Source organism: Salmo salar, chromosome ssa28, assembly GCF_905237065.1.
Source record: "Salmo salar chromosome ssa28, Ssal_v3.1, whole genome shotgun sequence".
In the NCBI taxonomy this organism is placed as follows: domain Eukaryota; kingdom Metazoa; phylum Chordata; class Actinopteri; order Salmoniformes; family Salmonidae; genus Salmo; species Salmo salar.
In genome coordinates this window covers 40,722,578-40,748,049 of record NC_059469.1, presented here as the reverse complement: position 1 = coordinate 40,748,049, position 25,472 = coordinate 40,722,578, and the positions used below count along the sequence as shown (strand labels likewise).

The following is a 25,472-nucleotide window of genomic DNA, read 5'->3' as shown; positions in this document are numbered from 1 at the left end:
GGGGACCAGGGTGGTTGTGTAGGGTGGTTGTGTAGGGGGGACCAGGGTGGTGGTGTAGGGGGACCAGGGTGGTGGTGTAGGGGGACCAGGGTGGTTGTGTAGGGGGACCAGGGGTGGTTGTGTAGGGGGACCAGGGTGGTTGTGTAGGGGGACCAGGGTGGTTGTGTAGGGTGACCAGGGTGGTTGTGTAGGGGGACCAGGGTGGTTGTGTAGGGGGACCAGGGTGGTTGTGTAGGGTGGTTGTGTAGGGGGACCAGGGTGGTTGTGTAGGGGGACCAGGGTGGTTGTGTAGGGTGACCAGGGTGGTTGTGTAGGGTGACCAGGGTGGTTGTGTAGGGTGACCAGGGTGGTTGTGTAGGGGGACCAGGGTGGTTGTGTAGGGGGACCAGGGTGGTTGTGTAGGGGGACCAGGGTGGTTGTGTAGGGTGACCAGGGTGGTTGTGTAGGGTGGTTGTGTAGGGGGACCAGGGGTGGTTGTGTAGGGTGGTTGTGTAGGGGGACCAGGGTGGTTGTGTAGTGGGACCAGGGTGGTTGTGTAGTGGGACCAGGGGTGGTTGTGTAGGGTGGTTGTGTAGGGGGACCAGGGTGGTTGTGTAGGGGGACCAGGGTGGTTGTGTAGGGGGACCAGGGTGGTTGTGTAGGGGGACCAGGGGTGGTTGTGTAGGGGGACCAGGGTGGTTGTGTAGGGGGACCAGGGTGGTTGTGTAGGGGGACCAGGGTGGTTGTGTAGGGTGACCAGGGTGGTTGTGTAGGGGGACCAGGGTGGTTGTGTAGGGGGACCAGGTTGGTTGTGTAGGGGGACCAGGGTGGTTGTGTAGGGTGGTTGTGTAGGGGGACCAGGGTGGTTGTGTAGGGGGACCAGGGTGGTTGTGTAGGGGGACCAGGGTGGTTGTGTAGGGTGGTTGTGTAGGGGGACCAGGGTGGTTGTGTAGGGGGACCAGGGTGGTGGTGTAGGGGGACCAGGGTGGTGGTGTAGGGGGACCAGGGTGGTGGTGTAGTGGGACCAGGGTGGTTGTGTAACCAAAGCCCAGGGATCACCTTCAGCTGTATGTGTTTGTGTAGACCTACACTCTAACTGACCTCTAGGTAACCTGAGGTCACCCTCACAGGTCCTGTTACAGGGCCTGACCCAGTCTATCGTCACAGACAACTACCCACAGTTAATAATCGGCCAAATGATCATCCTACCTGACATCCTGACAGGAATATAAAGGAATACGTAGGGTGTTACATGCAGGTATTATACATTCAAAATAAACTCCACCCACTGGTCAATTAGGTGTTGAAACGATGTCAAGGCCAGTCTGTTTGTGACTGCCCTTTCAGACTATAGCTACTCCTACAGTAGCTGGCTGGGCCAGTCTGTTTGTGACTTCCCTTTCAGACTATAGCTACTCCTACAGTAGCTGGCTGGGCCAGTCTGTTTGTGACTGCCCTTTCAGACTATAGCTACTCCTACAGTAGCTGGCTGGGCCAGTCTGTTTGTGACTGCCCTTTCAGACTATAGCTACTCCTACAGTAGCTGGCTGGGCCAGTCTGTTTGTGACTGCCCTTTCAGACTATAGCTACTCCTGGAGTAGCTGGCTGGGCCAGTCTGTTTGTGACTGCCCTTTCAGACTATAGCTACTCCTACAGTAGCTGACTGGGCCAGTCTGTTTGTGACTGCCCTTTCAGACTATAGCTACTCCTACAGTAGCTGGCTGGGCCAGTCTGTTTGTGACTTCCCTTTCAGACTATAGCTACTCCTACAGTAGCTGACTGGGCCAGTCTGTTTGTGACTTCCCTTTCAGACTATAGCTACTCCTACAGTAGCTGACTGGGCCAGTCTGTTTGTGAATTCCCTTTCAGACTATAGCTACTCCTACAGTAGCTGACTGGGCCAGTCTGTTTGTGAATTCCCTTTCAGACTATAGCTACTCCTACAGTAGCTGACTGGGCCAGTCTGTTTGTGACTTCCCTTTCAGACTATAGCTACTCCTACAGTAGCTGACTGGGCCAGTCTGTTTGTGACTTCCCTTTCAGACTATAGCTACTCCTACAGTAGCTGACTGGGCCAGTCTGTTTGTGACTTCCCTTTCAGACTATAGCTACTCCTACAGTAGCTGACTGGGCCAGTCTGTTTGTGACTGCCCTTTCAGACTATAGCTACTCCTACAGTAGCTGGCTGGGCCAGTCTGTTTGTGACTGCCCTTTCAGACTATAGCTACTCCTACAGTAGCTGACTGGGCCAGTCTGTTTGTGACTGCCCTTTCAGACTATAGCTACTCCTACAGTAGCTGACTGGGCCAGTCTGTTTGTGACTTCCCTTTCAGACTATAGCTACTCCTACAGTAGCTGGCTGGGCCAGTCTGTTTGTGACTTCCCTTTCAGACTATAGCTACTCCTACAGTAGCTGGCTGGGCCAGTCTGTTTGTGACTGCCCTTTCAGACTATAGCTACTCCTACAGTAGCTGACTGGGCCAGTCTGTTTGTGACTTCCCTTTCAGACTATAGCTACTCCTACAGTAGCTGACTGGGCCAGTCTGTTTGTGACTTCCCTTTCAGACTATAGCTACTCCTACAGTAGCTGACTGGGCCAGTCTGTTTGTGACTTCCCTTTCAGACTATAGCTACTCCTACAGTAGCTGACTGGGCCAGTCTGTTTGTGACTGCCCTTTCAGACTATAGCTACTCCTACAGTAGCTGACTGGGCCAGTCTGTTTGTGACTTCCCTTTCAGACTATAGCTACTCCTACAGTAGCTGACTGGGCCAGTCTGTTTGTGACTTCCCTTTCAGACTATAGCTACTCCTACAGTAGCTGACTGGGCCAGTCTGTTTGTGACTGCCCTTTCAGACTATAGCTACTCCTACAGTAGCTGACTGGGCCAGTCTGTTTGTGACTTCCCTTTCAGACTATAGCTACTCCTACAGTAGCTGACTGGGCCAGTCTGTTTGTGACTGCCCTTTCAGACTATAGCTACTCCTACAGTAGCTGACTGGGCCAGTCTGTTTGTGACTGCCCTTTCAGACTATAGCTACTCCTACAGTAGCTGACTGGGCCAGTCTGTTTGTGACTTCCCTTTCAGACTATAGCTACTCCTACAGTAGCTGACTGGGCCAGTCTGTTTGTGACTGCCCTTTCAGACTATAGCTACTCCTACAGTAGCTGACTGGGCCAGTCTGTTTGTGACTTCCCTTTCAGACTATAGCTACTCCTACAGTAGCTGGCTGGGCCAGTCTGTTTGTGACTGCCCTTTCAGACTATAGCTACTCCTACAGTAGCTGACTGGGCCAGTCTGTTTGTGACTTCCCTTTCAGACTATAGCTACTCCTGGAGTAGCTGGCTGGGCCAGTCTGTTTGTGACTGCCCTTTCAGACTATAGCTACTCCTACAGTAGCTGACTGGGCCAGTCTGTCTGTGACTTCCCTTTCAGACTATAGCTACTCCTACAGTAGCTGGCTGGGCCAGTCTGTTTGTGACTTCCCTTTCAGACTATAGCTACTCCTACAGTAGCTGACTGGGCCAGTCTGTTTGTGACTGCCCTTTCAGACTATAGCTACTCCTACAGTAGCTGACTGGGCCAGTCTGTCTGTGACTTCCCTTTCAGACTATAGCTACTCCTACAGTAGCTGACTGGGCCAGTCTGTTTGTGACTGCCCTTTCAGACTATAGCTACTCCTACAGTAGCTGACTGGGCCAGTCTGTTTGTGACTGCCCTTTGACTAGCTACTCCTACAGTAGCTGGCTGGGCCAGTCTGTTTGTGACTGCCCTTTCAGACTATAGCTACTCCTGGAGTAGCTGACTGGGCCAGTCTGTCTGTGACTGCCCTTTCAGACTATAGCTACTCCTACAGTAGCTGACTGGGCCAGTCTGTTTGTGACTGCCCTTTGACTAGCTACTCCTACAGTAGCTGGCTGGGCCAGTCTGTTTGTGACTGCCCTTTCAGACTATAGCTACTCCTGGAGTAGCTGACTGGGCCAGTCTGTCTGTGACTGCCCTTTCAGACTATAGCTACTCCTACAGTAGCTGACTGGGCCAGTCTGTTTGTGACTGCCCTTTCAGACTATAGCTACTCCTACAGTAGCTGGCTGGGCCAGTCTGTTTGTGACTGCCCTTTCAGACTATAGCTACTCCTGGAGTAGCTGACTGGGCCAGTCTGTCTGTGACTGCCCTTTCAGACTATAGCTACTCCTACAGTAGCTGACTGGGCCAGTCTGTTTGTGACTGCCCTTTCAGACTATAGCTACTCCTACAGTAGCTGGCTGGGCCAGTCTGTTTGTGACTTCCCTTTCAGACTATAGCTACTCCTGCAGTAGCTGACTGGGCCAGTCTGTTTGTGACTGCCCTTTCAGACTATAGCTACTCCTACAGTAGCTGACTGGGCCAGTCTGTTTGTGACTGCCCTTTCAGACTATAGCTACTCCTACAGTAGCTGGCTGGGCCAGTCTGTCTGTGACTTCCCTTTCAGACTATAGCTACTCCTACAGTAGCTGACTGGGCCAGTCTGTTTGTGACTGCCCTTTCAGACTATAGCTACTCCTACAGTAGCTGGCTGTTGTATTACTGTTCCTGTAACTTGGTTTCGTTACTATGTGCTTGTTATTATATTTAGTGAAACATTGTTGATATGTTGGAAGTGTACGAATGAGATTAAATCATTAACACTCAGTGGTCATCAGATATCCCATTAAAAACTAGAGTCCGACCGATTTATAGCCAATATTAGCCTTTTTACGGATGTATTAGTATCGGATTTGAATCCACCGAAAAGGACATATAAAACATGTGGAGAAAATGGTTTAATTTGGACTTTTATTTTTGCATTTCAATATTATGTCCTGAAGAGGGCGCGCTTTACATGGCTATATGCCCATCTTGACTTGGTGCTACAGCAAGACTGGACACCTAATGTAACTACACCAGTTAGCGAGGAGTGGACTGCTTCTTTTATGGGCTGAGTAGATAGCAGCTTGCCAGCTCAATGAAGAGCCAAAAATGGCCATATATACTGTCATCTGTAGTGGCCATATATACTGTCAGGTGTTGTGGCCATATATACTGTCAGGTGTTGTGGCCATATATACTGTCATCTGTAGTGGCCATATATACTGTCATCTGTAGTGGCCTTATATACTGTCATCTGTAGTGGCCATATATACTGTCAGGTGTAGTGGCCTTATATACTGTCATCTGTAGTGGCCATATATACTGTCAGGTGTAGTGGCCATATATACTGTCATCTGTAGTGGCCATATATACTGTCATCTGTAGTGGCCATATATACTGTCATCTGTAGTGGCCTTATATACTGTCAGATGTAGTGGCCATATTTACTGTCATCTGTAGTGGCCATATATACACTAATTTGTAGTGGCCATATATACTGTCATCTGTAGTGGCCATATATACACTAATCTGTAGTGGCCATATATACTGTCATCTGTAGTGGCCATATATACTGTCATCTGTAGTGGCCATATATACTGTCAGGTGTAGTGGCCATATATACTGTCAGGTGTAGTGGCCATATATACTGTCATCTGTAGTGGCCATATATACTGTCATCTGTAGTGGCCATATATACTGTCATCTGTAGTGGCCATATATACTGTCATCTGTAGTGGCCATATATACTGTCATCTGTAGTGGCCATATATACTGTCAGATGTAGTAGCCATATATACTGTCATCTGTAGTGGCCATATATACTGTCATCTGTAGTGGCCATATATACTGTCAGGTGTAGTGGCCATATATACTGTCATCTGTAGTGGCCATATATACTGTCAAGTGAATTGGCCATATATACTGTCATCTGTAGTGGCCATATATACTGTCATCTGTAGTGGCCATATATACTGTCAGGTGTAGTGGCCATATATACTGTCAGGTGTAGTGGCCATATATACTGTCATCTGTAGTGGCCATATATACTGTCATCTGTAGTGGCCATATATACTGTCATCTGTAGTGGCCATATATACTGTCAGGTGTAGTAGCCATATATACTGTCATCTGTAGTGGCCATATATACTGTCATCTGTAGTGGCCATATATACTGTCAGGTGTAGTGGCCATATATACTGTCATCTGTAGTGGCCATATATACTGTCATCTGTAGTGGCCTTATATACTGTCAGGTGTAGTGGCCTTATATACTGTCAGGTGTAGTGGCCATGCAGTGGCATGAAAAAGTATGTGAACCCTTTGGAATTATCTGGATTTCTGCATAAATTGGTCATAAAATTAGATCTAATCTTCATCACTTCAAGTCACAACAGACAAACGCGGTCTGCTTAAACTAATAACACACACATTATTGTTTTTTTCTTGTCTATATTGAATACATCATTTAAACATTCACAGTGAAGGTTGGAAAAAGTATTTGAACCCCAAGGCTAATGACTTCTCCAAAAGCTAATTGGAGTCAGGAGTCAACTAACCTGGAGTCCAATCAATGAGAGGAGATTAGAGATGTAGGTTAGAGCTGCCCCATAAAAAACACTCACAAAACTTGAGTTTGCTATTCACAAGAAGAATTGCCTGATGTGAACCATGCCTCGAACAAGAGATCTCAGAAGACCTGTTGACATGCATAAAGCTGGAAAGGGTTACAAAAGTATCTCTAAAAGCCTTGATGTTCATCAGTTCACGTTAAGACAAATTGTCTATAAATGCAGAAAGTTCAGCACTGTTGCTACTCTCCCTAGGAGTGGCCATCCTGCAAAGATGACTGCAAGAGCACAGTGCAGAATGCTCAATGAGGTTAAGAAGAATCCTAGAGTGTCAGCTAAAGACTTACAGAAATCTCTGGAACATGCAAACATCTCTGTTGACAAGTCTACGATACGTAAAACACTAAATAAGAATGGTGTTCATGGGAGGACACCACGGAAGAAGCCACTGCTGTCCAAAAAAAACATTACTGCAAGTCTGAAGTTTACAAAAGAGCATCTGGATGTTCCACAGCGCTACTGGCAAATTATTATGTGGACAGATGAAACTACAGTTGAGTTGTTTGGAAGGAACACACAACACTATGCGTGGAGAAAAAAAGGCACAGCACACCAACATCAAAACCTCATCCCAACTGTAAAGTATGGTGGAGGGAGCATCATGGTTTGGGGCTGCTTTGCTGCCTCAGGGCCCGGACAGCTTGTTATCATTGATGGAAAAATAAATTCCCAAGTTTATCAAGACATTTTGCAGGAGAATGTTAGGCTATCTGTCCGTCAATTGAAGCTCAACAGAAGTTGGGTGACGCAACAGGACAACGATCCAAAACACAGATGTAAATCAACAACAGAATGGCTTCAGCTGAAGAAAATACACCTTCTGGAGTGGCCCAGTCAGAATCCTGACCTCAACCCAATTGAGATGCTGAGAGCAGTTCACACCAGACATCCCAAGAATATTGCTAAACTGAAACAGTTTTGTAAAGAGAAATGGTCCAAAATTCCTCCTGACCGTTGTGCAGGTCTGATCTGTAACAACAGAAAACGTTTGGTGGGCCTCCAGAGCGGCGCAGTGGTCTAAGGCATGGGGTTCGAGTCCTGGCTCTGTCGCAGCCGGCCAGGAGACCCATGGGGTGGCGCACAATTGCCCAGCGTCGTCCGGGTTAGTGGAGGATTTGGCCGGCAGGAATGACCTCGTCCCATTGCGCACTTACAACTCCTGTGGCGAGCCGGGCGCAGTGCACGCTGACACGGTCGCCAGGTGTACGGTGTTTCCTCCGACACATTGGTGCGGCTGGCTTACGTGTTAAGTGGGCATTATGTCAAGAAGCAGTGCAGCTTGGTTGGGTTGTGTTTCGGAGGACGCATGGCTCTCGACCTTCGCCTATCCCGAGTCCGTATGGGAGTTCCAGCGATGAGTCAAGATTGTACCACAAAATTGGGGAGAAAGAGGGGTAAATTAAAAACATTTTTTTTATAAGAAATCATTTGGTCAAGGAAAAGCAGCCAACAAGTGCTCAGCATATGGGAACTCCTTCAAGACTGTTGGAAAAGCATTCCAGGTGAAGCTGGTTGAGAGAATGCCTAGAGTGTGCAAAGCTGTCAAGGCAAAGGGTGGCTACTCTGAAGAAGCTCAAATGTAAAATATATTTTGATTTAACACTTTTTTTGGTTACTACATGATTCCATATGTGTTATTTCATAGTTTTGATGTCTTCACTATTATTCTACAATGTGGAAAATAGTAAAATTAAGAAAAACTCTTGAAAGAGTAAGTGTGTCCAAACTTTTGACTGGTACTGTATATTTTATTATTTTTTTCTTCCCAACTGGGGACCTTCAGATGAGTCCTGTGAGGCCTGTGGGAGTCCTAAAACAAAACAACTGACATGTTCATGAGAGTCTCACCTTTCCACAGAGGGGTCATATTAGTGTGTAGCCCAAACAGACGCTGACAGATCGGCTGTACCGACTTCAGACGAGTCTCTTGACACTTGTGGAGGTCGTGGAGCAACACTAGAACACCATAGTGTTCGTTGGGGTCATAGAAGGGTCATAGAGGGGTCATAATAGTACAAATAAATAAACGCAACATGTAAAGTGGTGGTCCCAGTGTTGTTGGTGGGGGGCTTAGGTGTATTTCTGTCTGTACTAAACCCCTTTGGTGGGGAAAAACTAATTCTGATTGGTTGGGCCTTTTTAAGGGGCTTTTAATTGACTGATTTACTTCTATGAACTGTAATTCTTGTTAAGTCTTGTTGCATGTTGTGTTCATATTTTTGTTCAGTGTAGTTAAGACTGAGAGAGGTCTACCTACACCCATTAGTTTCCATGTGGTTAAGACTGAGGTCTACCTACACCCATTAGTTTACATGTAGTTAAGACTGAGAGAGGTCTACCTACACCCATTAGTTTCCATGTGGTTAAGACTGAGGTCTACCTACACCCATTAGTTTACATGTAGTTAAGACTGAGAGAGGTCTACCTACACCCATTAGTTTACATGTAGTTAAGACTGAGAGAGGTCTACCTACACCCATTAGTTTACATGTAGTTAAGACTGAGAGAGGTCTACCTACACCCATTAGTTTACATGTAGTTAAGACTGAGAGAGGTCTACCTACACCCATTAGTTTACATGTAGTTAAGACTGAGAGAGGTCTACCTACACCCATTAGTTTCCATGTGGTTAAGACTGAGGTCTACCTACACCCATTAGTTTCCATGTAGTTGAGACTGAGGTCTACCTACACCCATTAGTTTCCATGTGGTTAAGACAGAGAGAGGTCTACCTACACCCATTAGTTTACATGTAGTTAAGACTGAGAGAGGTCTACCTACACCCATTAGTTTCCATGTAGTTAAGACAGAGAGAGGTCTACCTACACCCATTAGTTTACATGTAGTTAAGACTGAGAGAGGTCTACCTACACCCATTAGTTTACATGTAGTTAAGACTGAGAGAGGTCTACCTACACCCATTAGTTTCCATGTAGTTGAGACTGAGGTCTACCTACACCCATTAGTTTACATGTAGTTAAGACTGAGAGAGGTCTACCTACACCCATTAGTTTACATGTAGTTAAGACTGAGGTCTACCTACACCCATTAGTTTCCATGTAGTTAAGACTGAGAGAGGTCTACCTACACCCATTAGTTTACATGTAGTTAAGACTGAGAGAGGTCTACCTACACCCATTAGTTTACATGTGGTTAAGACTGAGGTCTACCTACACCCATTAGTTTCCATGTAGTTAAGACTGAGAGAGGTCTACCTACACCCATTAGTTTACATGTAGTTAAGACTGAGGTCTACCTACACCCATTAGTTTACATGTAGTTAAGACTGAGGTCTACCTACACCCATTAGTTTACATGTAGTTGAGACTGAGGTCTACCTACACCCATTAGTTTCCATGTAGTTAAGACTGAGAGAGGTCTACCTACACCCATTAGTTTACATGTAGTTAAGACTGAGAGAGGTCTACCTACACCCATTAGTTTACATGTAGTTAAGACTGAGGTCTACCTACACCCATTAGTTTCCATGTAGTTGAGACTGAGGTCTACCTACACCCATTAGTTTCCATGTAGTTAAGACTGGGAGAGGTCTACCTACACCCATTAGTTTACATGTAGTTAAGACTGAGAGAGGTCTACCTACACCCATTAGTTTACATGTAGTTGAGACTGAGGTCTACCTACACCCATTAGTTTACATGTAGTTAAGACTGAGAGAGGTCTACCTACACCCATTAGTTTCCATGTAGTTAAGACTGAGAGAGGTCTACCTACACCCATTAGTTTCCATGTAGTTGAGACTGAGGTCTACCTACACCCATTAGTTTACATGTAGTTAAGACTGGGAGAGGTCTACCTACACCCATTAGTTTCCATGTAGTTAAGACTGAGGTCTACCTACACCCATTAGTTTCCATGTAGTTGAGACTGAGGTCTACCTACACCCATTAGTTTACATGTAGTTAAGACTGGGAGAGGTCTACCTACACCCATTAGTTTACATGTAGTTAAGACTGAGAGAGGTCTACCTACACCCATTAGTTTACATGTAGTTAAGACTGAGGTCTACCTACACCCATTAGTTTCCATGTAGTTAAGACTGAGAGAGGTCTACCTACACCCATTAGTTTACATGTAGTTAAGACAGGGAGAGGTCTACCTACACCCATTAGTTTACATGTAGTTAAGACTGAGAGAGGTCTACCTACACCCATTAGTTTACATGTAGTTAAGACTGAGAGAGGTCTACCTACACCCATTAGTTTACATGTAGTTAAGACTGAGAGAGGTCTACCTACACCCATTAGTTTACATGTAGTTAAGACTGAGAGAGGTCTACCTACACCCATTAGTTTACATGTAGTTAAGACTGAGGTCTACCTACACCCATTAGTTTACATGTAGTTAAGACTGAGAGAGGTCTACCTACACCCATTAGTTTACATGTAGTTAAGACTGAGAGAGGTCTACCTACACCCATTAGTTTACATGTAGTTAAGACTGAGAGAGGTCTACCTACACCCATTAGTTTCCATGTAGTTGAGACTGAGGTCTACCTACACCCATTAGTTTCCATGTGGTTAAGACTGAGGTCTACCTACACCCATTAGTTTACATGTAGTTAAGACTGAGGTCTACCTACACCCATTAGTTTCCATGTGGTTAAGACTGAGGTCTACCTACACCCATTAGTTTACATGTAGTTGAGACTGAGGTCTACCTACACCCATTAGTTTACATGTAGTTAAGACTGAGAGAGGTCTACCTACACCCATTAGTTTCCATGTAGTTAAGACTGAGGTCTACCTACACCCATTAGTTTACATGTAGTTAAGACTGGGAGAGGTCTACCTACACCCATTAGTTTCCATGTGGTTAAGACTGAGAGAGGTCTACCTACACCCATTAGTTTACATGTAGTTAAGACTGAGAGAGGTCTACCTACACCCATTAGTTTACATGTAGTTAAGACTGAGGTCTACCTACACCCATTAGTTTACATGTAGTTAAGACTGAGGTCTACCTACACCCATTAGTTTCCATGTAGTTAAGACTGAGAGAGGTCTACCTACACCCATTAGTTTACATGTAGTTAAGACTGAGAGAGGTCTACCTACACCCATTAGTTTCCATGTAGTTGAGACTGAGGTCTACCTACACCCATTAGTTTACATGTAGTTAAGACTGGGAGAGGTCTACCTACACCCATTAGTTTCCATGTAGTTAAGACTGAGAGAGGTCTACCTACACCCATTAGTTTCCATGTGGTTAAGACTGAGAGAGGTCTACCTACACCCATTAGTTTACATGTAGTTAAGACTGGGAGAGGTCTACCTACACCCATTAGTTTACATGTAGTTAAGACTGAGAGAGGTCTACCTACACCCATTATTTTACATGTAGTTAAGACTGAGAGAGGTCTACCTACACCCATTAGTTTCCATGTAGTTAAGACTGAGAGAGGTCTACCTACACCCATTAGTTTCCATGTAGTTAAGACTGAGGCTTTTTGTTTTGTTAATCTGCCATTTCAATCTTTTTGTGTGTTGAATTTGAAAGCTTCTTGATTCCCTTTTAACAGTCAGGAGGAGGAGCCATCTTCATCGTCCAGTGAAGAGGAGGAGGAGGAGAGTGACGGGAGACAGAATGAAGAGCTGTATGGGAAGGTGGTGTGTGTTGAGGGGGGTTCTGCCGCTACTGGAGACCGGAAGAACAAGGGCACGGCGTGGTACCCTGCACTGGTGAGTCAGTCTGTCTGTAGTACAAATAAAGAAAAACCCTGGAATGAGTAGGTGTGTCCTAAACTGTCGACTGGTGTGTATACATAATATAATGTATGTAGAAAACATAATGGATATTGTTAAATTAGAGTCTTGTTCAGAACTAACAATCACAAATAAAAAGATGGGACAGTCAGGGACAATATAAAATAAAATAAAAAATTGATTTTATTATGTTTGAGTCACTCGGATAGCAAAATGTCTGGAAAGGAGCTATAAAACAGTTTTGTCTCTGCCCCATGGCAAAATGTGTTGAATTGCTGGAAATAAGCCTTAAAACACATTTGGATTTTGACCGATGTCATGTCGGAAAAGCGTTCTGAAAAGGGATGGAAAGAGCCCGGTGAGCAGCCACGGTGTTAGGTGGTGCCCTGGTGAGCAGCCACGGTGTTAGGTGGTGCCCTGGTGAGCAGCCACGGTGTTAGGTGGTGCCCTGGTGAGCAGCCACGGTGTTAGGTGGTGCCCGGTGAGCAGCCACGGTGTTAGGTGGCGCCCGGTGAGTCAGCCACGGTGTTAGGTGGTGCCCTGGTGAGCAGCCACGGTGTTAGGTGGTGCCCGGTGAGCAGCCACGGTGTTAGGTGGTGCCCTGGTGAGCAGCCACGGTGTTAGGTGGTGCCTAGTGAGCAGCCACGGTGTTAGGTGGTGCCCGGTGAGCAGCCACGGTGTTAGGTGGTGCCCGGTGAGCAGCCACGGTGTTAGGTGGCGCCCGGTGAGTCAGCCACGGTGTTAGGTGGCGCCCGGTGAGCAGCCACGGTGTTAGGTGGTGCCCGGTGAGCAGCCACGGTGTTAGGTGGTGCCCTGGTGAGCAGCCACGGTGTTAGGTGGTGCCTAGTGAGCAGCCACGGTGTTAGGTGGTGCCTGGTGAGCAGCCACGGTGTTAGGTGGTGCCCGGTGAGCAGCCACGGTGTTAGGTGGTGCCCGGTGAGCAGCCACGGTGTTAGGTGGCGCCCGGTGAGTCAGCCACGGTGTTAGGTGGCGCCCGGTGAGCAGCCACGGTGTTAGGTGGTGCCCGGTGAGCAGCCACAGAGGTGTTAGGTGGCGCCCGGTGAGCAGCCACGGTGTTAGGTGGTGCCCGGTGAGCAGCCACGGTGCTAGGTGTTAGGTGGTGCCCGGTGAGCAGCCACGGTGTTAGGTGGTGCCCGGTGAGCAGCCACGGTGTTAGGTGTTAGGTGGTGCCCGGTGAGCAGCCACGGTGTTGGTGGTGCAGTGAGCAGCCACGGTGTTAGGTGGCGCCCGGTGAGTCAGCCACGGTGTTAGGTGGCGCCCGGTGAGTCAGCCACGGTGTTAGGTGGTGCCCGGTGAGCAGCCACGGTGTTAGGTGGTGCCCGGTGAGCAGCCACAGTGTTAGGTGGTGCCCGGTGAGTAGCCACGGTGTTAGGTGGTGCCCGGTGAGCAGCCACGGTGTTAGGTGGTGCCCTGGTGAGCAGCCACGGTGTTAGGTGGTGCCCGGTGAGTCAGCCACGGTGTTAGGTGGCGCCCGGTGAGCAGCCACGGTGTTAGGTGGCGCCCGGTGAGTCAGCCACGGTGTTAGGTGGTGCCCGGTGAGCAGCCACGGTGTTTGGTGGCGCCCGGTGAGCAGCCACGGTGTTAGGTGGCGCCCGGTGAGCACCACTGTATTCTGGTCGCTGCTCCTGGCTTTACTCTGTTTGGTAACTTTTGGATCTCAACAAAAATTCAGATTTCTTTCACCTGGAACAAACTACTGAATATTAGGGACACATTACCGCCTTGCTTTGTTTGGTCCTGAAATTATGTAATTATCCAACAATATACTACAGAAGACTTCCCTGACTACGAGTCGGATTTCAAACCGAGGTTCTGGGACTCTGGGACGAAGACATAGGGTGAGGCGAGCCGGGAATCTATTGTGTTTCAGAAGCCAAGGACTCCATGCCCCTCTGCCCGGCCTTTACCTCTGCAATGTGCTTTCACTCGCCAAAAACCGACGAGAAGGATTTCTCTCACCTCTGTTTCCTGTTTACAGAGAGGTGGTTACATTACTCTATTCTCTGTGGATCTAGCCAGCTTCCAGCTGTACCGGGCTGATGGTATCCCGGCTTCCAGCTGTACCGGGCTGATGGCGTCCCGACTTCCAGCTGTACCGGGCCGATGATGTCCCGGCTTCCAGCTGTACCGGGCGGATGACGTCCCGGCTTCCAGCTGTACCGGGCTGATGACGTCCCGGCTTCCAGCTGTACCGGGCTGATGATGTCCCGGCTTCCAGCTGTACCGGGCTGATGGTATCCCAGCTTCCAGCTGTACCGGGCTGATGAGGTCCCGGCTTCCAGCTGTACCGGGCCGATGATGTCCCGGCTTCCAGCTGTACCGGGCGGATGACGTCCCGACTTCCAGCTGTACCGGGCGGATGACGTCCCGGCTTCCAGCTGTACCGGGCCGATGATGTCCCGGCTTCCAGCTGTACCGGGCGGATGACGTCCCGGCTTCCAGCTGTACCGGGCCGATGGTATCCCGGCTTCCAGCTGTACCTGACTGATGACGTCCCAGCTTCCAGCTGTACCGGGCTGATGACGTCCCGGCTTCCAGCTGTACCTGACTGATGACGTCCCGGCTTCCAGCTGTACCGGGCTGATGACGTCCCGGCTTCCAGCTGTACCGGGCCGATGGTATCCCGGCTTCCAGCTGTACCGGGCCGATGATGTCCCGGCTTCCAGCTGTACCGGGCTGATGACGTCAGATCCTCCAGATCTGGAATCTATTTTCACCCCTTAGTCATTCTGGTCAGGGTCTACGCTGTGCCGATTGCCTGTGCGCGCAGTGCAACAGTTATTGGCTGATCAGATCAACGGTGGGAAGGAAATACCCGGATTCTACTTTGACCATCATTGGGAGTTTGAACCACACTAGCCTACAACAGGAACTTCGTAGATACAAACATATGGCGGAATTTTCTGGACCATGTTTACAACACTAGTAAAGGGGCATACCACGCTGTCCCCCACGCTGTCCCCCACGCTGTCCCCCACGCCGTCCCCCACGCTGTCCCCCACGCTCCCCAGGGGAACTCAGACCATGTCATGCTCCACCTCATTCTCCCCATACAGACAGAAACTAGTCTGTCAAACATATGGTGCTGAAATGGACTGACGAGGCCATTGGGGAGTTAAAGGACAACAATGCCAACATGATTACATAGACAGACCGGGTTTGTTCTGTGGCATATTGGAGGGGGTTGTTCTGTGGCATATTGGAGGAGTTTGTTCTGTGGCGTATTGGAGGGGGTTGTTCTGTGGCATATTGGAGGAGTTTGTTCTGTGGCATATTGGAGGGGTTTGTTCTGTGGCATATTGGAGGAGTTTGTTCTGTGGCATATTGGAGGGGTTTGTTCTGTGGCATATTGGAGGAGTTTGTTCTGTGGCATATTGGAGGGGTTTGTTCTGTGGCATATTGGAGGAGTTTGTTCTGTGGCATATTGGAGGAGTTTGTTCTGTGGCATATTGGAGGGGGTTGTTCTGTGGCGTATTGGAGGGGTTTGTTCTGTGGCATATTGGAGGAGTTTGTTCTGTGGCGTATTGGAGGAGTTTGTTCTGTGGCATATTGGAGGGGTTTGTTCTGTGGCGTATTGGAGGGGTTTGTTCTGTGGCATATTGGAGGGGTTTGTTCTGTGGCGTATTGGAGGGGTTCTGTGGCGTATTGGAGGGGTTTGTTCTGTGGCATATTGGAGGAGTTTGTTCTGTGGCATATTGGAGGAGTTTGTTCTGTGGCATATTGGAGGGGTTTGTTCTGTGGCATATTGGAGGAGTTTGTTCTGTGGCATATTGGAGGGGTGTGTTCTGTGGCGTATTGGAGGAGTTTGTTCTGTGGCGTATTGGAGGGGTTCTGTGGCGTATTGGAGGGGTTTGTTCTGTGGCGTATTGGAGGAGTTTGTTCTGTGGCATATTGGAGGGGTTTGTTCTGTGGCGTATTGGAGGGGTTTGTTCTGTGGCGTATTGGAGGAGTTTGTTCTGTGGCATATTGGAGGGGTTTGTTCTGTGGCATATTGGAGGAGTTTGTTCTGTGGCATATTGGAGGGGTTTGTTCTGTGGCATATTGAAGGAGTTTGTTCTGTGGCATATTGGAGGAGTTTGTTCTGTGCGTATTGGAGGAGTTTGTTCTGTGGCATATTGGAGGGGTTTGTTCTGTGGCGTATTGGAGGAGTTTGTTCTGTGGCATATTGGAGGGGTTTGTTCTGTGGCATATTGGAGGAGTTTGTTCTGTGGCATATTGGAGGGGGTTGTTCTGTGGCGTATTGGAGGGGTTTGTTCTGTGGCATATTGGAGGAGTTTGTTCTGTGGCGTATTGGAGGGGTTTGTTCTGTGGCATATTGGAGGGGTTTGTTCTGTGGCATATTGGAGGAGTTTGTTCTGTCATCCAAGCTCAGTGCCTTGTCTGAGCAGTCATACTATACTCACTCTCCTTCTCTCCCCCACCAGGTCATCACCCCAGACTGCCATGAAGAGGCCATCATAAAGAAAGACAGCATTTTAATCCGCTCCTTCAAGGATGGTAAATTGTGAGTCATCTGACGCGCTGTATTATAGAACACGTGTTATTTGCATGGTGATGATGTGGAACATGAACCTGTAGAGTTATTGGAAATAGTGAAGAAAGGTACACACTTAGTCTCTTCACTTCTACTAGGAATCCATTCAGAGGCATAATGGAGAAATGGTCACTTTGAATGCAAAGTGTCTGCTCAATGGCATGAATTATTATTATTATTATTATATTAGGCTTTGAAATATTCCATTACGTCTGAAAGGCGAAAAAGCTCAGATTGAGAAACTGCATGCTATCTTTCTGCAGAACAGAAAGCCCAGGAAATGTCACTGACAGGGAGAGTGGTGTCTGAATGGTGAGACGGTTAATGTAGCTTTTCACACTGCATTCTCATTAGCCCCGGGCTATCTTTAGCCTCAGGCTAGCTTAGCCTGTGTTCACACTAGCAGGGTTAACTGAAACCAACGGTCACTTTCCCGGAGTATAATATACAAATTAGGCAACAACTGAACTGTGATTGACTAGCCCTGAAATTCAGTGCTAACCCTGCTCCAGAACTGGGCCAGCTAGCCATCGCTTAGCCCAGACTAAACGCTCCCTTAGCCCAGACTAAACGCTCCCTTAGCCCAGACTAAACTCTCCCTTAGCCCAGACTAAACACTCCCCTAGCCCAGACTAAACGCTCCCTTAGCCCAGACTAAACTCTCCCTTAGCCCAGACTAAACACTCCGTTAGCCCAGACTAAACGCTCCGTTAGCCCAGACTAAACGCTCCCACGCTCCCTTAGCCCAGACTAAACACTCCCTTAGCCCAGACTAAACGCTCCCTTAGCCCAGACTAAACACTCCCTTAGCCCAGACTAAACACTCCCTTAGCCCAGACTAAACGCTCCCTTAGCCCAGACTAAACGCTCCCTTAGCCCAGACTAAACGCTCCCTTAGCCCATGGCTAAACGCTCCCTTAGCCCATGGCTAAACTCTCCCCTAGCCCAGACTAAACACTCCCCTAGCCCAGACTAAACGCTCCCTTAGCCCAGACTAAACTCTCCCTTAGCCCAGACTAAACGCTCCCTTAGCCCAGACTAAACTCTCCCTTAGCCCAGACTAAACACTCCGTTAGCCCAGACTAAACGCTCCGTTAGCCCAGACTAAACGCTCCCTTAGCCCAGACTAAACACTCCCTTAGCCCAGACTAAACACTCCCTTAGCCCAGACTAAACGCTCCCTTAGCCCAGACTAAACGCTCCCTTAGCCCAGACTAAACGCTCCCTTAGCCCAGACTAAACGCTCCCACGCTCCCTTAGCCCAGACTAAACACTCCCTTAGCCCAGACTAAACGCTCCCTTAGCCCAGACTAAACACTCCCCTAGCCCAGACTAAACACTCCGTTAGCCCAGACTAAACTCTCCCTTAGCCCAGACTAAACACTCCCTTAGCCCAGACTAAACACTCCCTTAGCCCAGACTAAACGCTCCCTTAGCCCAGACTAAACTCTCCCTTAGCCCAGACTAAACGCTCCCTTAGCCCAGACTAAACGCTCCCTTAGCCCAGACTAAACGCTCCCACGCTCCCCTAGCCCAGACTAAACACTCCCTTAGCCCAGACTAAACGCTCCGTTAGCCCAGACTAAACACTCCCTTAGCCCAGACTAAACGCTCCCTTAGCCCAGACTAAACGCTCCCTTAGCCCAGACTAAACACTCCCTTAGCCCAGACTAAACTCTCCCTTAGCCCAGACTAAACGCTCCGTTAGCCCAGACTAAACTCTCCCTTAGCCCAGGCTAAGAGCATTGTGATTGTGGCTTGAACAGACCTCACGAAGCAGCCCAAACAGAGAGAGGGGGAGGGCTGGTCAGCGAACAGCCTACTCAGGGAGTGTTAAACTGAAGAAGAAGAAGAAGATAAACACTCAATGTGTCTAACAACCACAACACAGGTCAACCTCACAGTTCAACCTCACAGGTCAACCTCACAGGTCAACCTCACAGGTCAACCTCACAGTTCAACCTCACAGGTCAACCTCACAGGTCAACCTCACAGGTCAACCTCACAGGTCAACCTCACAGTTCAACCTCACAGGTCAACCTCACAGGTCAACCTCACAGTTCAACCTCACAGGTCAACCTCACAGGTCAACCTCACAGTTCAACCTCACAGGTCAACCTCACAGGTCAACCTCACAGTTCAACCTCACAGTTCAACCTCACAGGTCAACCTCACAGGTCAACCTCACAGGTCAACCTCACAGGTCAACCTCACAGGTCAACCTCACAGTTCAACCTCACAGGTCAACCTCACAGGTCAACCTCACAGGTCAACCTCACAGTTCAACCTCACAGGTCAACCTCACAGGTCAACCTCACAGGTCAACCTCACAGTTCAACCTCACAGTTCAACCTCACAGGTCAACATCACAGTTCAACCTCACAGGTCAACCTCACAGTTCAACCTCACAGTTCAACCTCACAGGTCAACCTCACAGGTCAACCTCACAGGTCAACCTCACAGTTCAACCTCACAGGTCAACCTCACAGGTCAACCTCACAGGTCAACCTCACAGTTCAACCTCACAGGTCAACCTCACAGGTCAACCTCACAGTTCAACCACAACACAGGTCAACCTCACAGGACAGTTCAACCACAACACAGGTCAACCTCACAGTTCAACCACAACACAGGTCAACCTCAGAGGTCAACATCACAGTTCAACCTCACAGTTCAACCACAACACAGGTCAACCTCACAGGTCAACCTCACAGTTCAACCACAACACAGGTCAACCTCACAGGTCAACCTCACAGGTCAACCTCACAGTTCAACCTCACAGGTCAACCTCACAGGTCAACCTCACAGTTCAACCACAACACAGGTCAACCTCACAGGTCAACCTCATTCCTGGTCACTGTGGACATGGTTTTAGTTCTGATAGTTAAATCATATAGACAGGTTGGTTTGGATATTTACTCTCCGATGTTTATTGGAAACCTAAATAGATGAGCCCTTGTTGTCTCTCTGTTACATCCGGTACAGTTGTTAGTTAGCTAGCTAGTGGATTTTAGCCACGTCAGTCACAACACCTCAAAACAAGACATGGTCTCAAGAACAAAATAGAACTATCTGGAATGAGGCACCTAGGATTCCCCACAAGGCAGCTTTGTGTCATTGTTGGTAGCGATCCTGAATCACATCAACACACAGACTTCTGCCCCATTTGAAGCGTGCGCATTGTTTTCGCTGTTTCAGCTAAACCCCGTCTGTGTGACCAGCACTTTTCTATTTTAGGATGTTTTCCATTTCACGCCCACTGAACACATCCCAGGACTCAATCTTCCTTCCTCGGGTGGATATTCGAATATTTTCGGTTAAATATATGGCTCTCCTAACAACACAACTGAACAATGTTGGCCTGGACCCACCCCCAGTCCAAGTTGAATACCTATTTACTGTGATATGAAATGGCTGTTGAGGGCCTTTATCAGCTGTGGTCAGAGCAGCTGGCTAGCAGGCGGCTGGCTGGCAGGCAGCAGCTAGCAGGCAGCAGCTAGCAGGCAGCAGCTAGCAGGCAGCAGCTAGCAGGCAGCTGGCTGGCAGGCAGCAGCTAGCAGGCAGCAGCTAGCAGGCGGCTGGCTGGCTGGCTAGGAGGTGGCTAGCAGGCGGCTGGCTGGCAGGCGGCTGGCTGGCAGGCAGCAGCTAGCAGGCAGCAGCTAGCAGGCAGCAGCTAGCAGGCAGGCAGGTGGCTAGCAGGCGGCTGGCTGGCTGGCTAGGAGGTGGCTAGCAGGCGGCTGGCTGGCTAGGAGGTGGCTAGCAGGCGGCTGGCTGGCTAGGAGGTGGCTAGCAGGCGGCTGGCTAGCTAGGAGGTGGCTAGCAGGCGGCTGGCTGGCAGGCGGCTGGCTGGCAGGCAGCAGCTAGCAGGCAGCAGCTAGCAGGCAGCAGCTAGCAGGCAGCAGCTAGCAGGCAGGCAGGTGGCTAGCAGGCGGCTGGCTGGCTGGCTAGGAGGTGGCTAGCAGGCGGCTGGCTGGCAGGGAGGTGACAGGTAGAGCTGATGACAGCAGGATGGGATGAGAGAACATGATTATTCTGAAAGGAAGTGGAAGCTGCTGTAATTGACTGTAGCAGCTGGAGTCTAGATCAGGGGAGGCCGTTGAGGTCACTGTCTCTAGTTCCTTATCAGCTGCTCCTGCCTAGCTGGAACTGATGCAAGGACCGATTTGGGTTGCCAGGTGTGTGTATTAGAAACTGGGACAGATTTGGGTTGCCAGGTTCCTCTGTGTAATAGAAACTGGGACAGATTTAGGGTTGCCAGGTTAATCTGTGTAATAGAAACAGATTGGACAGATTTAGGTTGCCAGGTTCCTCTGTAATAGAAACAGATGGGACAGATTTAGGTTGCCAGGTTCCTCTGTAATAGAAACAGATGGGACAGATTTAGGTTGCCAGGTTCCTCTGTGTAATAGAAACAGATTGGACAGATTTAGGTTGCCAGGTTCCTCTGTAATAGAAACAGATGGGACAGATGTAGGGTTGCCAGGTTCCTCTGTAATAGAAACTGGGACAGATTTAGGGTTGCCAGGTGCCTCTGTAATAGAAACTGGGACAGATTTAGGGTTGCCAGGTGCCTCTGTAATAGAAACTGGGACAGATTTAGGGTTGCCAGGTTCCTCTGTAATAGAAACAGATGGGACAGATTTAGGGTTGCCAGGTTCCTCTGTGTAATAGAAACAGATTGGACAGATTTAGGGTTGCCAGGTTCCTCTGTAATAGAAACTGGGACAGATTTAGGGTTGCCAGGTGCATCTGTAATAGAAACTGGGACAGATTTAGGGTTGCCAGTTGTATTGGTTGTATTTGAGAAGTGAGGGGTAGTTCACTTGAATTGACCAAGCAAACTATTATTATACACCACAGATATGCTGTGATCTTACTAGGACATTTCTGTTGTTTTACTCCATGTGTAACTCTGTGTTGTTGTATGTTGTCGCACTGCTTTGCTTTATCTTGGCCAGGTCGCTGTTGTAAATGAGAACTTGTTCTCAACTAGTCTAGCTGGTTAAATTAAGGTGAAATAAAAAAAAATAAACAGTGACATTTTTACTTACAAGCCCTTAACCAACAATACAGTTCAAGACATAGAGTTAAGAAAATATTTACTAAATAAACTAAAGTTTTAAAAAAATGAATAAATCTAAAAGTAACACAAGAAAATGACTTGACTCTAACGAGGCTACATACAGGGGGTACCGAGGCTACATACAGGGGGTACCGATGCTATATACAGGGGGTACCGATGCTACATACAGGGGGTACCGATGCTATATACAGGGGGTACCGAGGCTATATACAGGGGGTACCGATGCTATATACAGGGGGTACCGATGCTATATACAGGGGGTACCGATGCTACATACAGGGGGTACCGATGCTATATACAGGGGGTACAGGGGGTACCGATGCTATATACAGGGGGTACAGGGGGTACCGATGCTATATACAGGGGGTACCGATGCTATATACAGGGGGTACAGGGGGTACCGATGCTATATACAGGGGGTACAGGGGGTACCGATGCTATATACAGGGGGTACAGGGGGTACCGATGCTATATACAGGGGGTACCGAGGCTACATACAGGGGGTACCGATGCTATATACAGGGGGTACCGAGGCTATATACAGGGGGTACCGATGCTATATACAGGGGGTACAGGGGGTACCGATGCTATATACAGGGGGTACAGGGGGTACAGGGGGTACCGATGCTATATACAGGGGGTACCGAGGCTACATACAGGGGGTACCGAGGCTATATACAGGGGGTACCGATGCTATATACAGGGGGTACCGAGGCTAAATACAGGGGGTACCGATGCTATATACAGGGGGTACAGGGGGTACCGATGCTATATACAGGGGGTACAGGGGGTACAGGGGGTACCGATGCTATATACAGGGGGTACAGGGGGTACCGAGGCTATATACAGGGGGTACAGGGGGTACCGATGCTATATACAGGGGGTACAGGGGGTACCGATGCTATATACAGGGGGTACCGAGGCTATTTTTACATTTTAGTCATTTAGCAGACGCTCTTATCCAGAGCGACTTACAAATTGGTGCATTCACCTTATAATATCCAGTGGAACAACCACTTTACAATAGTGCATCTAAATCTTTTAAGGGGGGGGGGTTAGAAGGATTACTTTATCCTATCCCAGGTATTCCTTGAAGAGGTGGGGTTTCAGGTGTCTCCGGAAGGTGGTGATTGACTCCGCTGTCCTGGCATCGTGAGGGAGCTTGTTCCACCATTGTGGTGCCAGAGCAGCGAACAGTTTTGACTGTTCTGAGCGGGAACTGTGCTTCCTCAGAGGTAGGGAGGCGAGCAGGCCAGAGGTGGATGAACGCAGTGCCCTTCTTTGGGTGTAGGGCCTGATCAGAGCCTGAAGGTACGGAGGTGCCGTTCCCCTCACAGCTCCGTAGGCAAGCACCATGGTCTTGTAGCAGATGCGAGCTTCGACTGGAAGCCAGTGGAGAGAGCGGAGGAGCGGGGTGACGTGAGAGAACTTGGGAAGGTTGAACACCAGACGGGCTGCGGCGTTCTGGATGAGTTGTAGGGGTTTAATGGCACAGGCAGGGAGCCCAGCCAACAGCGAGTTGCAATAATCCAGACGGGAGATGACAAGTGCCTGGATTAGGACCTGCGCCGCTTCCTGTGTGAGGCAGGGTCGTACTCTGCGAATGTTGTAGAGCATGAACCTACAGGATCGGGTCACCGCCTTGATGTTAGCGGAGAACGACAGGGTGTTGTCCAGGGTCACGCCAAGGCTCTTAGCACTCTGGGAGGAGGACACAAGGGAGTTGTCAACCGTGATGGCGAGATCATGGAACGGGCAGTCCTTCCCCGGGAGGAAGAGCAGCTCCGTCTTGCCGAGGTTCAGCTTGAGGTGGTGATCCGTCATCCACACTGATATGTCTGCCAGGCTATATACAGGGGGTACCGATGCTATATACAGGGGGTACCGAGGCTATATACAGGGGGTACAGGGGGTACCGATGCTATATACAGGGGGTACAGGGGGTACCGATGCTATATACAGGGGCTACCCAGGCTATATACAGGGGGTACCGATGCTACATACAGGGGGTACAGAGGGGGTACCGATGCTATATACAGGGGGTACCGAGGCTACATACAGGGGGTACCGAGTCTATATACAGGGGGTACCGAGTCTATATACAGGGGGTACCGATGCTATATACAGGGGGTACCGATGCTATATACAGGGGGTACCGATGCTATATACAGGGGGTACCGAGGCTATATACAGGGGGTACCGAGGCTATATACAGGGGGTACCGAGGCTACCGATGCTATATACAGGGGGTACAGGGGGTACCGATGCTATATACAGGGGGTACAGGGGGTACCGAGGCTATATACAGGGGGTACCGATGCTATATACAGGGGGTACCGAGGCTATATACAGGGGGTACCGATGCTATATACAGGGGCTACCCAGGCTATATACAGGGGGTACCGATGCTACATACAGGGGGTACAGAGGGGGTACCGATGCTATATACAGGGGGTACCGAGGCTACATACAGGGGGTACCGAGTCTATATACAGGGGGTACCGATGCTATATACAGGGGGTACCGATGCTATATACAGGGGGTACCGATGCTATATACAGGGGGTACCGAGGCTATATACAGGGGGTACCGATGCTATATACAGGGGGTACCGAGTCTACATACAGGGGTACCGATGCTATATACAGGGGGTACCCAGGCTAGAGGCTATATACAGGGGGTACCGATGCTATATACAGGGGGTACAGGGGGTACCGATGCTATATACAGGGGGTACCGAGGCTATATACAGGGGGTACCGATGCTATATACAGGGGGTACCGAGTCTACATACAGGGGGTACCGATGCTATATACAGGGGGTACCCAGGCTAGAGGCTATATACAGGGGGTACCGATGCTATATACAGGGGGTACAGGGGGTACCGATGCTATATACAGGGGGTACAGGGGGTACCGATGCTATATACAGGGGGTACAGGGGGTACCGAGGCTATATACAGGGGGTACCGAGGCTATATACAGGGGGTACCGATGCTATATACAGGGGGTACCGATGCTATATACAGGGGGTACAGGGGGTACCGAGTCTATATACAGGGGGTACCGATGCTATATACAGGGGGTACCGAGGCTACATACAGGGGGTACCGAGGCTATATACAGGGGGTACCGATGCTATATACAGGGGGTACCCAGGCTAGAGGCTATATACAGGGGGTACCGAGGCTACAAACAGGGGGTACCGAGGCTATATACAGGGGGTACCGATGCTATATACAGGGGGTACCCAGGCTAGAGGCTATATACAGGGGGTACCGAGTCTATATACAGGGGGTACCGAGGCTATATACAGGGGGTACCGAGGCTATATACAGGGGGTACCGATGCTATATACAGGGGGTACCCAGGCTAGAGGCTATATACAGGGGCTACCCAGGCTAGAGGCTATATACAGGGGGTACCGAGGCTATATACAGGGGGTACCGAGGCTATATACAGGGGGTACCGATGCTATATACAGGGGGTACCCAGGCTAGAGGCTATATACAGGGGGTACCGAGGCTACAAACAGGGGGTACCGAGGCTATATACAGGGGGTACCGATGCTATATACAGGGGGTACCCAGGCTAGAGGCTATATACAGGGGG

The 25,472-nt window shown here is 49.2% G+C and overlaps 1 protein-coding gene across 2 annotated transcripts in view; it reads left to right on the top strand.

Annotated features, from left to right (window-relative positions):
- Nucleotides 1-25,472, top strand: part of LOC106590004 (AT-rich interactive domain-containing protein 4B) — a 194,444-nt gene that overhangs the window by 82,893 nt on the left and 86,079 nt on the right. For both annotated transcript variants that reach the window (XM_045710453.1, XM_045710452.1), the window contains exons 8-9: nt 12,040-12,199; nt 16,669-16,748. In XM_045710453.1, coding sequence (XP_045566409.1) covers nt 12,040-12,199; nt 16,669-16,748 — 240 coding nt within the window. The remainder of the gene's footprint in view (nt 1-12,039; nt 12,200-16,668; nt 16,749-25,472) is intronic.